This window comes from Odontomachus brunneus, unplaced genomic scaffold (assembly GCF_010583005.1).
Source record: "Odontomachus brunneus isolate Ranch 3 - 2012 unplaced genomic scaffold, Obru_v1 Obru_scaffold_039, whole genome shotgun sequence".
Taxonomy (NCBI): Eukaryota; Metazoa; Arthropoda; class Insecta; order Hymenoptera; family Formicidae; genus Odontomachus; species Odontomachus brunneus.
The window spans coordinates 1,290,921-1,303,851 of NW_022639489.1; the positions used below are offsets into that span (position 1 = coordinate 1,290,921).

The following is a 12,931-nucleotide window of genomic DNA, read 5'->3' on the forward strand; positions in this document are numbered from 1 at the left end:
TTGTCGGAACAAAGAGACGCATATATTACAATATACATTGTACATAATTGTTCGAAGTATCTCGTAAAATAGTGCCGTACGATGAACAAGCATAGTAGACAATAAGTAAATTTGGAAATCGTGGACGAAATTGAAAAAAAAGAAGAAAATGCAGACTTCTAGACTTTCACTTTTCTGGCAGCCAAACTTCCGTGTTCAGTTCAAGCGCGTTTTGCAGAAGGCTATTGCATTGTTCGTCCTTCAACTTCTCATTTCTCTGTTGCACTTCTTTTGCGGCTTTTAAGTACCTGCCAGGAAAAAGAAAAGACATATCATATGTGACGTACAAGTGACCAAATAATAAGTTCTGAAGAAAAAAATCAAAGCGATTACTTTCGTATACAGAAGACCATATTCTTAATTTCATTCTCGATTGTTCTGGGCGACGGTCTCGCGTATTCCGTACTTTTGACATGCTTTGCTCGGGTAAACGGACAGACACGAATCCATCCACCTTCTCTCACGCAAGGGGTTCTCCAGTCTCTGCCGTTATCCCAAATTGGTGGCGACGCGCGATCCTCGATCGTACTTCCCTTAATTCCACGGCGTATGCACTTGTCCATCAACAGCGGATTGTAACGAGACCAGGCAGTTGGGCAAACTTCCGGCGTTGATTGTCTCAGCTGAGACAAAAAAAGATCATATAGTTATAACGAATGTCTCAATTTTTCTTAATAAACAGTACACGTTCACAGTAGGTGAAGCTTTCTTCAACGTCAACATTCAAATAAATTTTTTTATCATTTAATATTTAATGGGGGGGAGGAAGGGAAGATTAATCTTTAATATCTTTAAAAAATTTCATGATTTTTTTAAAGAAGTTAAGACTCTAAAAAAGAATCGTATTTTCAGGAACTATTTATAAACTTATTTCTCCAACAAAATTATACGTTTTTATATATTTATTTCATTATTTAAATAACAAATGTTAACTTGAAACAAAGTTGAGATGTGGATGTATATATACAAATATTACAGATACGAAAAATATTATTTAAAGAATTTTTTTCTTATTAATTTACTTGTGCTTTATTTGTGCATCAGTTTATTTAATATATATAAAGGTGCGCAGATAGTAGAAAGAAATATATAAGTATCTAAATGTGTATATATATACATGTATTTATATTACTATAAATTATTACTATAAATATTACTTAAATTATGAACACTCAACTCTTGAATGAATTAGTTTTTTTCTAATTGCACCAGCAATTAGATAATTTTCCAATGTATAGGTGATTTCAATGTTTCAATGAATTCTAAACTCATTCGTGGTTTTAAAGTTTTCATTCATTTTTAAAGTTTCAATTCATTTTCATGAATTCTGAATTTATTTTGCTTTTCTTAAACACTTTTTAAGATATATTCAACATTTGAAGAAATATGTCTGGTTGACTTTCATTGCAACGTGAAATGCTCTACTTTTCACGCGATCAACTGATAATGTAAAACTACAAAACGAAAACATTTCTCCGCAATTACCGTGGCTCGGGTCTCCGGGGAGAGATTTAAAAAAGCGTCGGCTTCCCGTCCGAGTCTCGACTTCTTTTTCGTAGAACGACCGAATTTGGAAGACACTTCGTCCTCGTCCTCAATGCGATGATCGGAGGACCACATTGTGAACAGGGATAGTCCGGTGTTACACACTGGAAGACCTAATAGATCAAACAGATCGTGCAGTAGGGGTTTCTTCACTTCCGAATCGACTTCACAGTCGTTACTTAAAGCCGGACTCAAATTCACCTGCAGAACATCCGACACACGTTGTTTGTAATATTACGCGCGCGAGAAAGAGATATTTATTATTTCATCTAATTGCATGTATTTCAAATCTTGCGCGTATGTGTATATACCGACTTCTAAGAGCCACGGCTTCAGATTCTCGTCGATCAGCACGTCGAAACCGAAGAATTCGAAACAATTCGAGGACCTGGGGATGCTTGCCACTTGACTGAGAATCGTGAGAGTCACCAGACACGAGATTCTCTGCCATAGAATCCAATCGAAATATCCTGACTGCTCGAAGTATCTTCTTAGTTGACGAAACGTCCATTTGCAGCCTACATATGGGGCGAAGAATTTTTACTAAATTAAGGCTTCTGGTTTTACTCGCCGCGGCTATCTTGATTCACGACGTCAGAAGAGCGAGAAAAAACATACGCGCTCAAAATTCTTGCAAAACACGCAGAAATAAAAAGATGTATTCATAAAATAACACTCGCAGTCGATCGAGCAGATGTGTTGAATAGTCCGAAGACTTTCCTTCTGTTTTGATAATGCAATGAATAACGGTAAAATTGGCGTGGCAAAATCATGAGGAAAGATAGGTTGCGTGTCACGTTAATTTCACGGTAATTTATCGATTGTCGAAGCAAAGGGGAAACGTTCGGAGAGATTTGGCAGTTGTGTCCAATCGATTGCAAGTGTCGTTTTGTGCACTGGAAAAATTGGCCTTGCAGTCACAGCGAAAATTATCTAAATACAAGGAACTAGCTGAGATGACTAAGTGATTAGCAAACATTGCGATACCGCATATATATGTCTTGAATCAATATACATGACAGATACAAGATTTCAAGTAGAAATATTCGTGAAATTTAATAAGAAAGAAACGAATCCTCACCCACCCTTCCAAATTTGCCGGCAGATATTGCTGGAATGTCGCTGCTGTAAGTTCTACGAATTTTTGTAAATTCTATCACAACGATAAATTTTTACTATGACATTCTGAATTCTACCTGCGACGAGCAGAACATTTTTTCGTGCGACTATACGTTTTTATTTCAACGAAATATTCTGCGAGAATTTTTATCGTGAATCTTCTCGCCTCTGACGTTATATCAGTCAGGAGTTTCGCGGCGAGAGGACCAGTTATAAAATGTGTCTAAAAGTCGTTCTACATTAGTTGCAAGTTGACTGCAAATTATGTTGCGACAACCAATTAGAAGCGTCAATAGCACCATTGATGCTTCTGATTGGCTGTCGCGACAGGAATTGAGTCTGCTTGCGATCGGCTTGCAACTAATGTAGAACGTCTTTGAGACGACTGGTAGCGTCGTATGAAATACCGGCACCGATGCGTTCCTTCTTCTCCGAGTATCCTGGCCCCAGTTTGTTCAGAGAGAAATTCGTGAGGTGTCGGAAAGGGTCGTCCAGACGTTCTAGGGAGAACTTCTCGGTGGCGAAACGAGCCAAGCCTTCCTTGTACAGATAGATCGTCAACGGCCGGTACGACGGCACGCACACGTATAAGCGAAGATCGAATTTGTAGCCGCCGATCAGCAAAGGATTTTCAATGTATCTCTGCACAACCGCGGCATTGTCATATGACAGGTCGCTTAATTTCTAGAAAGATACATTTGGATGATTTTAGGCGCGCGCGAGCTCAGTTTGTGATATATATTTTCTTTAAATATTGCGATATGTCAATGTTCTTCAAGTCTTTTTATTATATGTATTATACAGGATGTCCTGAATTATAAAGTACAAATATTTGGTGGTCATGCAGAAAATTGAATTTCAAACAAAATGTCCCCTGTAAATATCCCAGATAGCACAGAAAATTCAAAAGAATTTTTCAAAATTTTTCAGATTTTTTTTCAAAAGAATTCAGTCGTATGTCATCAATTCTGAGTTTATTTTTAGATGCCAAAAGAATTTTTTTTCACTGGACTGAACTCTAAAGAATTCTTTTTGCATCTAAAAATGAACTCAGAATTAGTGACTGAATCTTTTTTCAAATATTTTTGAATTCTCTGTGTTATCTGGGATTAATCTGAAGATGTTTCGTTAAAAAGTTATTGTCAACAAGCGTTAAAAAGTCACGTTTTCTGACATATATTCTCTCCAATCACTCAAAAACAAGGTTCGAAAAAATTCAGACATTTTTAAAGGACAAAGTTATTTGACTCGCGTCATTAATTGCATCCTCTGAGAAAACACTTACACGAAACAAGAAGATCCCTCTCCCTTGGCTCTGACCGACCGGCTTACAGATCCAAACCTTATCATCCTTTTCGTAACGACTGCATTCTTCGGCCAGTTTTGTGTATTCAGAGGGCAAGTTGTATCCCGCGGGGCTAACGCGACGGATTAGTATCGCATTATCAGTGGGCGAGCCTAATCAATTACAATAATCGATTGCGATCAATTAGAATCTGTCGTGCACAGTACCTGAAGTCGTAAATTGAACCGTGGACCTTCTTCATGCACTTCAAGTGGCGTATCAGTTTGTCCTTCCGGCAGATGGAATTTCCCTTTGGTATCCGATTGACAAACTGTGAGCGAAAAATAATCCGACATACTACTCACGTTGATTGGTTTTGCAGTTCAAATTAATGAACAATCCAAGTATAAAAGTACCGCCGAGCATGCGAGTCTAAATTAAATTTCATCACCTGATTAAAACGTACGCGTGCAAAGTTCGATAATTTTGTAGGGATTTTTGCAAAAGGTTCAAGTTCAATTACTGTCACATTTGGCCATAACTTTACTTGAAAAAACGAAAAAATGAAGTTGCATTGGACTATTTTCTGCTGATGTAACTATTAACATAACACGTGTTATATTGCATTTACATTGTTAAGTGGGAAATTATAATTATTGATGTTATGTTACTGATAGTGTTTATTAGAAAACATATCAAATAATTTTAATACGTTTTAGTACGTAGTTACGTTTAAAGTTTTCTTTTAATTTAATTTAATTTATTGAAATTAAAATTATTTAAATTTATAATTTATTTAAATTTTTATTTTATTTTTAAATTTAACTTTGTACTTTTTTTTTAAATTTAACTTATTTAAATTTTTCAATTTTATTTAAATATATTTGAGTGTAATTTATTTAAATTTAATTTTTTTACTTAAATTTAATTTAATTTATTTTAAATCGTTGCAATTACGTTTAGCGTTAAATATGCGTGTAGAATTTAATTTTAAATTAATATAATTTTAAAAGTTAATTTAAACAAGTTTAATTAATATTTAGTTTTAAACGTACATATATATACATATATATATATATATATATATATATATATATATATACATATACATACACATACAGACGTCGCATTCTCATGAGCACTAAAGACTCATGAGGACTGAACAGGTGTTATCAGTCAGGATTCTAGGGGAAGGAAGGGGAGGGAAGGAAAGGGAGAATCGGAATCAGCGAAAGAATCGCGACGAATCGCGAAGACGATCTCATAGAAATTTAAAGGAGCTCTTTTTTTCCCCGGGCGTTTGTCTGTTTACATTTCAAGCGGATAACTCGAGATTTTCAGACGCGAGCAAATTGCGTTATTACCTGCCAGGGGAGTAATGGCCTGTAATGCGACGTGGGGAAACCGCCGGACCGCCACCATAAATTCCATCGATCTTTGAATACATTATTTTCGCCGGCATACTCCCGCCATCCGCGTTCCGTGCAAACCTGTAGAGAACAATCGCGATAAGCGAAAGGGCGGCTGATATTGCCCAGGCTATTCCGAGGGCCAAAGTACTATTTATATAACCCGTCTCAAATGTCGATACGCGTGAGTGCTCGAGTATTTTTCTCGTTGCCAGACGGCACAACGAAGGCAATCTCTTTTCCCTTTATCTTCTCCTTTCCCTCTTCCCCTTTCCGTCCCTCCTCATCCCCTTCCCTCGCGAAACGATGAACCTTTTTAACGCACCGACTGCCAAATACGAGTTATTTGTGCAGCAGGCTCTGCTCAAAATTGCGCCGAGCGAGCCGTTCAGTCAGATGCTAGTTGTTTCTTTTCTCTTTTGTTTCTTATAAGAGATGCGAGAGAGAGAGAAAGAGAGATTTCGGAAGTCTTGTGAAACAATCGATACTCGATCGCTTTGCACCATAGCTTTTCATCGAGACCCGTGAAATTAAGCGAAATTAAGTCGCGACTTTTTTCCGCGACAGACGTACACAGGTATCGGATGAAAATAGTCGTTTTATCGATACGTTCGATTCCCGGATATAAATATTCGCTCACACAAGCGAACTCCGGGGGATTTCCGTGTATTTTATGCTTCCGCAAAAATATGCGCTCGTGTCGGATAAACACCGAAATACCGCAATCGATATCGATTTAATGCCGCGTCCTCGCCGAGTCGTTACATCCGCGCGGATTCTCTCTCTGTTTAGCCGACTGCCCCGAGAAGGCCGGAACTGTTTCTGGCTTCGGGGATGCGCGCGTTAATTGCACATTGCACTACGCATTCCGAAGTTCCGGAACTTTCCCGCGCGAAATGGCGCGCTGCCACGAAAATAGCGACCGCCCTTGATTTATTGTCGTATTATTAGAACATTAGGGATGACTGCGCGCGCGCGCGCGCGCTATATCAGAAGCGAGTCAAGGCCTTTGATTACAATTAAATCGGCCCGCACGTCAGAGACACGCCGCTCTGATGATGCGAGCACGAATAAATGAGAAAGGCCGAGCACCGCGGCTAATTCGGGAATGATCGTATGTAACCGCGCACGCTAATACGGCATCGATAAAGTTATCCGTTGTGACGTCAAATTCACCATTCAATCGCTCCTCACAACCCGCCACGCGTCGCCACGAAACTCGTGCGAGGACCTCGGGACGTTCGGTCGAAAATCAATTAACGATAGCTCACATTTACAGTGTTAATCAGTAAGTGACACGCGTTAACTGGTAATGAATAACAGTGTTGTTAATCGGCGAATATATTTCCAGAATGTATTTGCTGATCCCTTATAGAAATTTAATACTGATAAGTGATAATTTGACCAGCGATAATTACTGTCGTTCAATAATTTTATTACTCGTCCGAGTAATAAAATTACTATTTATTACTGGCCAATTTATCACAGCCAGTGATACTTTTCTATAAGGGATCTATAATGAGATCGAGAGTGATCGTGTGTTGACGATTGGCCGTACTTAAAAAAAGTTTGATAGATGATTCAACCCTTTGAAAAGCACCTTCAAGAATCGCATTCTTATAAAATAGTCACATGTCTAGAATGGCAAGATCATTCTTTTTGAAATAAATTTTTTCTATTTTCCTATTTTACTTCTTATTATTTTTTTATATATTTTCTATTATATTTATATTTCCTATGGTTAAAACTAGTAGAGTATAAGAGTTTATTAAAAGAGGTAGAGTAGAAACTTCAAAATCAGATTACTAGAAAATCTTGAGTATTGGAGAAAATCTGTTTGCGTCTTTTAATTTGGCGTGAAAGATATTATGTGGGTCACATAATTTTGTTCATGTGACGAAAAAGCTGTCTTTTTCTGTCTTAATCAACAAACCAGAGAAAAACGTAATACACGTTGGTCATGGCAAACTATTTAATTTTCCGATTAGCTAAACGATAATTACCAATTTCGGATGTTTCTTTTTCTTCTCTTAATAATTGAATACATTGTCTTCTGTCGTAATTTAATTATCGTCCCGGGGGATCGGGAGTTCGGAGGTTTCCGGAATCCTTATGCAGATTTCCTCGTGACACGCGACGGATTCCGAAATTCCATAGCGTTCCTTAAGATATGTCATTATTTGGTTTCGATTAATCGCGCGTTGTGTACGGCGGTCGAGCCCGCCTATCGGGGTCCCCGGGCTTATTTTAGACACGTTTATGCAAACGCTCAATGACTCGCGAATTATATACGATCGTCACTGGCAAGCTTCCATTTTTTTCAGCCTTTCTTTCACGGATAACCCAATTTTTTTCTCCGTTCCATTCCGTCCGGCTGCAGTTAACGATCAGAGAGGGAAGGTAAACGAGCAATTGGCCTAATAAATGATGTCTGTCACGAGCGAGGCAATTCCGCAAGCGTTGCGTTCCCATGTGACGCTTGACATTCAAGCGTTGCAGACTCAAAACGCGTAAAACGCGGAGGAATGGAGGAGAAAAAGGGGGAAGAGCAGCGAATAGATTCCGCGATGCTCGCGACGAATCCTCGCGAATCGCTGAGCCGCCCTTACGAAGAGATGCGCGAAGTAAGCCGGGGATAATTACGCTCGATTACGTAGAAGCCGCTGCGCGGAAAATTGTTGCGAATCCGAAACGCGGAGTTCGCGCTGTGGTCGATTCATCACGCGAAGCGAGCTGAGAATTTCGCAGCGTGTTATTGCTGCAGGCCAATTTGCAATACATTACTCAAAGTAACTTGCGAAATAACTCGTGAAGCTTGTGAACTTGAAATTTATGCGAGACTTTTCATTTTTCGTTTAAAATTAATTCTGTTCTTTCATCCAGCAAACATTATGACGTCGAATGACGTTTTAATGACGCATTAATGATGTTTCTAATTATCCTGCTACTTGGGTGGGTGTACAATTACAGATGTAGTTATTAAACAGTACACTGAGAGAAAAGAACGATTGATCCAACTGAAATCATAGTTATTTTGGCCAAATTTTTTAGTTGCTCTAACACGAAAATGATAGTAGTGATATGTACATAAGGCTATTATCACTAACATTATAGTAGAATTTAATAAAAAAAGAATTGTTCTCTCGGCTGAAATTCATAACAGTTATTTCTCTATATGACTATAGTTACAAATACCAAACATTTTTTTCCCAGTGTTCTCGGGCTTGGCGATGATTCCTCGCTAAAGGGAAAAAATCGGAAATTGTTCTGTTTTGCGCTCAACGAGCCTCCGTTAATGGGACTTCACTGCTAATTATTTTTGTACATTTATGGGTGCAACGGCGACTACGAAAGCGCCATTAAGAAGCGCGAAAAATCGCGATGAATGGTAGCCGAGGGGCCTCGTGACTCACAAAAAGTTCTCTGCGAACCCCTCCTTCTTTCTTCGTCCTTCTTCCTTCGCCTCTTCTCTCTCTCTCTCTCTCTTTTTTTCGTTGCCGTTGCATGTCGCACTTACTTAATCGTCGCGTCTAAAAGCGGCGAATGCACGCAGAGGCGCGTTGCATTCGTCTGCCGCTGCGGGTATGCACGTATGTATGTATCGTACCTTGAAAAGTATTTGGTTCAAGGCCGCGTCTAAGTTTGTAACACTGTGCCGCGCGAACAAATTCCAAGGGACATAAAACTCCCCGTGCCGAAAAGTCGGTGCGGGGAAAGGGTGGCAGGAGGGGGCGGACGGGGGGAGACAGATCTGCCCCACACGTCTACGTGGGGGTCGAGTGTGTGTACACGTGAGCGTTTCCCTTTCTCGGAGCCGACGACCCTTCGCGTCGAATCGAATCGATCTCGGCGAATCGTTCGCGATGCACATCGCGAGTGCGCAGCTCTTTCGGCGCTCGTGCGAAAATCAACGTGCGACGTGAGGCAGATATTTCAGGCTGCTGCAAAAGGATTCGTCGTGTCGATAAATGTCTAATGAGGACTTCCTATTTACCTTTTAACACTCGAGCTTCCCGCGAGAAATTTATGGGGGAGTGACGAACTTGTCTTTCGCGACGACTTAATATCTTTTTATGTCATAAGACTCACGGAAATTCTATATTCTTCGATTAAAACGCGTTGGTTTGCTCATTAAGGTTAAACTTCACGTTGATGGAGCTTTTTTTCCGTGTATCTTGTCAAGAGACGAGTAAACACGATCTCACATAATTGTGTATGATAACCAAAGAAAAGACTCTCAAGATGTACAGTCAATAAGTGATCTCAATTTCTTAAAGAAAAATAAGGACAGCGCCGATCTTAGTGCGAGCATATATTACAATAGACTGTAAATATATTTAGAGATCTTCTGGTTCTCTTATTTGTCAGTGAGTGTTTAAATTTTCACGAAGGAGAGCGACGAGATCCGCAAGTTCTATTCGTCGCGCTCCATCGCGAACTTCACCGAGCGTTTTTCGAATTGCTGTCGCGATTTCGACAATCTCGCAAAACGAACGCACAATTTTCTTACAGACTACAAGTACCTGTACAAGCAGAAGCGGTCCGGTGCTGTTCTCGTTTAACCTGAACACAAAAGGGCCTTCCACGCACTTCACTGCCATGCCGAAGCATCGTACTTTCTCGATGCACGATTAATCGCGAGCCCGCCTTTGGATTACGTCGATGTCACATTAAGATGAATATTGATTGTCACTTCAGATGAATATCAGTGGCATGCGCTGAGGAAAAATAGAAAACTTCGATCAAGCGTATTTTTCTATCTTGTCGGGTCGAGACGAGTTGGTTACGCGACTTGCTTGTTTGCATCGCCAAACCATGCCAATGCTGAATTCTTGCTCCTCTTATTGGAAAATAAAGATAATATAGTGTTATATTTCTTTGTTGCAAAACGCGAACAGACTAATATACATATATATATATATACTATGCGATAGAGAGAAAAAAATATTTGGCTGTATTAACATGAACTTTGATAATAAACAAGCCAAAGTTTTGACAGTAGACAATGAAATTGGTTCTCTTAAAAAATTGGTCTTGGTTCTCTTAGAATTTTTTGTGTTATAAGAACGGAAATTCTGTATTCTTCAACCAAAATGTTAGTTTGTTTCATTAAACTTCATGTTAATAGAACTTTTTTCTCCATATATCTTGTCAAGAGTTGAATAACACAATTTCATGTAATTATGTGTGATAACAAATAGCGCGAGATAAATAAATATGAGAATTTCGTCGACGCGGAGATTCAAATATTTCGAGCTAGCACAAAATATACAATTGAGCTAGCAACGACGATATTGAATTTCACTTTCATCTTTCTTGTGAATCAAGCGTCATGTGTTAAAAGTAACAAAACGAAGACGGTGGTTAGAGGGCGAGGTTGTTCGAAGAATCATGCCTGGCGTAATTCATCGACTAATTTGGCGAAGTTGCGTGATACGACATGTTTATCAACACGTCGATGACGCCTGCGTGTCAATGGATGTCATGCTGTATATTCGACAGTGCAATGTCAAGGATCGAATTTGAAACGTGAGGCGTGTACAAATCGTGGCCACGCGCGTCGCGCTCTTCGCTCCTGGACACGTAGTGTGAGAGAGAACACACGAGAAAGCTCTCTGATGCACATCTTCGCAAAATCAGTCTCACCTTTACAGGCGACACGCATTTGTCGATGATCCCGACCATCATACGGGCGCCTTTTTGTTGCAAAACGTTGCACGATCCACCTCGACTTCTCTCGTGTTCTCTGGAATACCTCGCAGGCCGTATTACCTGAACATATCCGACCTGATAATTAGACAATTGAAAGTGCCCAATCGTGCAACACTGTTTCTGTCCATTGAGCGTCCCAGTTACCTGCAAACGAACAATTTACATCTAGTCATTCGCGAATTGGAGCTTAAGGGATACTTAAGGGATACAAAATAATTCTCAACGTCACAGGCATCATTTTCAACCCTCCGTGCGATTCATTTTAAGGAGACTCGATGATTTCACATTGAAAAAAAATACCTCTAAATTTATTCGTGAGATAGGAAGCTTATTCACAGAGAAATAAACTTTATTTCACAGAAAAAATAAACTTTATTTAATGGAAATAAACATTTTACGGAAATAACCTCGATTTTACAGAAATAACCTAGATTTTACCGAAATAAACTTTATTTCGTGTAAAAATAAACTTTGTATCCCGCGAACAAATTTTCAAGTATTTTTTCTTGTGTGCTATGCTTTGCAAAAGAAGAGAGAAAGATTACAAACATTGAAGGCTAACGACGTTTTAAGCGGGAAACGGAGCATTTAAACAATAAGGAAAAACTTTGCCCCGATTTTTTTTACTCATACATAGGGAGGAAAGTGTCCAAAGACGATCAACGAATCGCATCGCATCAGCGGAAAATAGTGAATTACACACGGCGGGTTATATAATTCTTTGGTTGTGCTCGCATGAAAGACGATGAAGTGACTCTTCACTGTGCGAGACCATTCAAAATCATGCCGTTAGGAATTATAATCTCGTCTGTGGGAAACTAATTCGATTCTTTCAAACGACTCACCTTACGATCGTGCTCGACAGGGATGATATCGCCGACGATTGCGCCACTTCGACTCCAGCCGCATCGAGAGTCACCCGTACTTTCGATACATCGATACTCACTTCCTCCCTCTCCCTCTCTCTCTCTCTCTCTCTCTTCTCTCTCTCTTTCTCTCTCTCAGCTGTCTCTCCCTTAACTTTTACTCTTCTCGTCTGTGAAGTTTTGCCGCGCTGATAGCGGGTCTGGACATGGCGGGATCTCGATTCTCACTGGTGCGCGGCCACGTTCCGGTCTACGCAATCGCTCTGACTCGTTCGCAGGTGCGCAGGTTACCTGCCTGTGTGTTTGCGCGGGCCGGGTTGCTTGCAGCTTTTATGCGCTTCCCGCGCGACCGTCGCGGCGACCCGGCAAGGACGTCGGAAGAGTGCCGGATAGGCGATCAGACGCGGCCTATTGGAAAAGGGTCCGAGGGAGTTTAGATAATACGAATTTATGGAAGGTTATTAGAAGCACGCGACGCGCGCTGCTCGTCCTTCCCCGTCAGCTATGGCCTGTCTCTATTGTGGCAACCACAATGAAACTCTCGGGTCCTCGGCAAACGTTTAATGTACTTACTACGTAAGTATTGCGATATCGTGTAATGACATAACACAATAATATTATGAAATGGAGCCCGATACACCGAGGAGGGAGGAATCAAAGTTTCCCTCGTATGACATTTTTTTTTCTAATTACACCGTGTTTCCTGAAGGTGCAGGAGTGTACTGTCAGTGGAGCTTAACTTGCTAAGAAACATCAATCAATGTCTTAATAGTGGACTCTTCAGTTCCTGAAATACGAATCTAACTTAGGATAAAGAATTAAGGCGAAATGTCAATTTATTCTGTGTCTGCCAAAAATACTGCAGTAAAAGCATCAGTGCTTCAGAGATATGATAGAATGAATGAAAGGCAATATCAAAGTTAGATAAAAGGATGGAAACAATGTTGGGGGGGGGG

General features: G+C 40.0%; 1 protein-coding gene across 3 annotated transcripts; it reads right to left on the reverse strand.

Moving 5' to 3' along the window:
• On the reverse strand, positions 1-12,337 carry LOC116844116 (probable tubulin polyglutamylase TTLL2). Of its 3 annotated transcripts, none has more exons than XM_032815266.1 (11): positions 11,955-12,337; positions 11,044-11,169; positions 9,921-10,115; positions 5,353-5,478; positions 4,216-4,319; positions 3,989-4,121; positions 3,111-3,387; positions 1,900-2,102; positions 1,525-1,785; positions 373-662; positions 1-287 (listed from the first exon to the last, which is right to left on the reverse strand). In XM_032815266.1, exons 3-11 carry the CDS (start codon positions 9,996-9,998, stop codon positions 167-169), a joined length of 1,593 nt encoding a protein of 530 aa, XP_032671157.1. In that variant the 5' UTR covers positions 9,999-10,115; positions 11,044-11,169; positions 11,955-12,337; the 3' UTR covers positions 1-166. The 3 variants fall into 3 exon arrangements, with proteins under 3 accessions (XP_032671157.1, XP_032671156.1, XP_032671155.1); XM_032815265.1 differs by having other exon boundaries at positions 11,044-11,253; XM_032815264.1 differs by lacking the exons at positions 9,921-10,115; positions 11,044-11,169; positions 11,955-12,337 and adding an exon at positions 8,811-9,345.
• Positions 12,338-12,931: the final 594 nt, after the last annotated feature.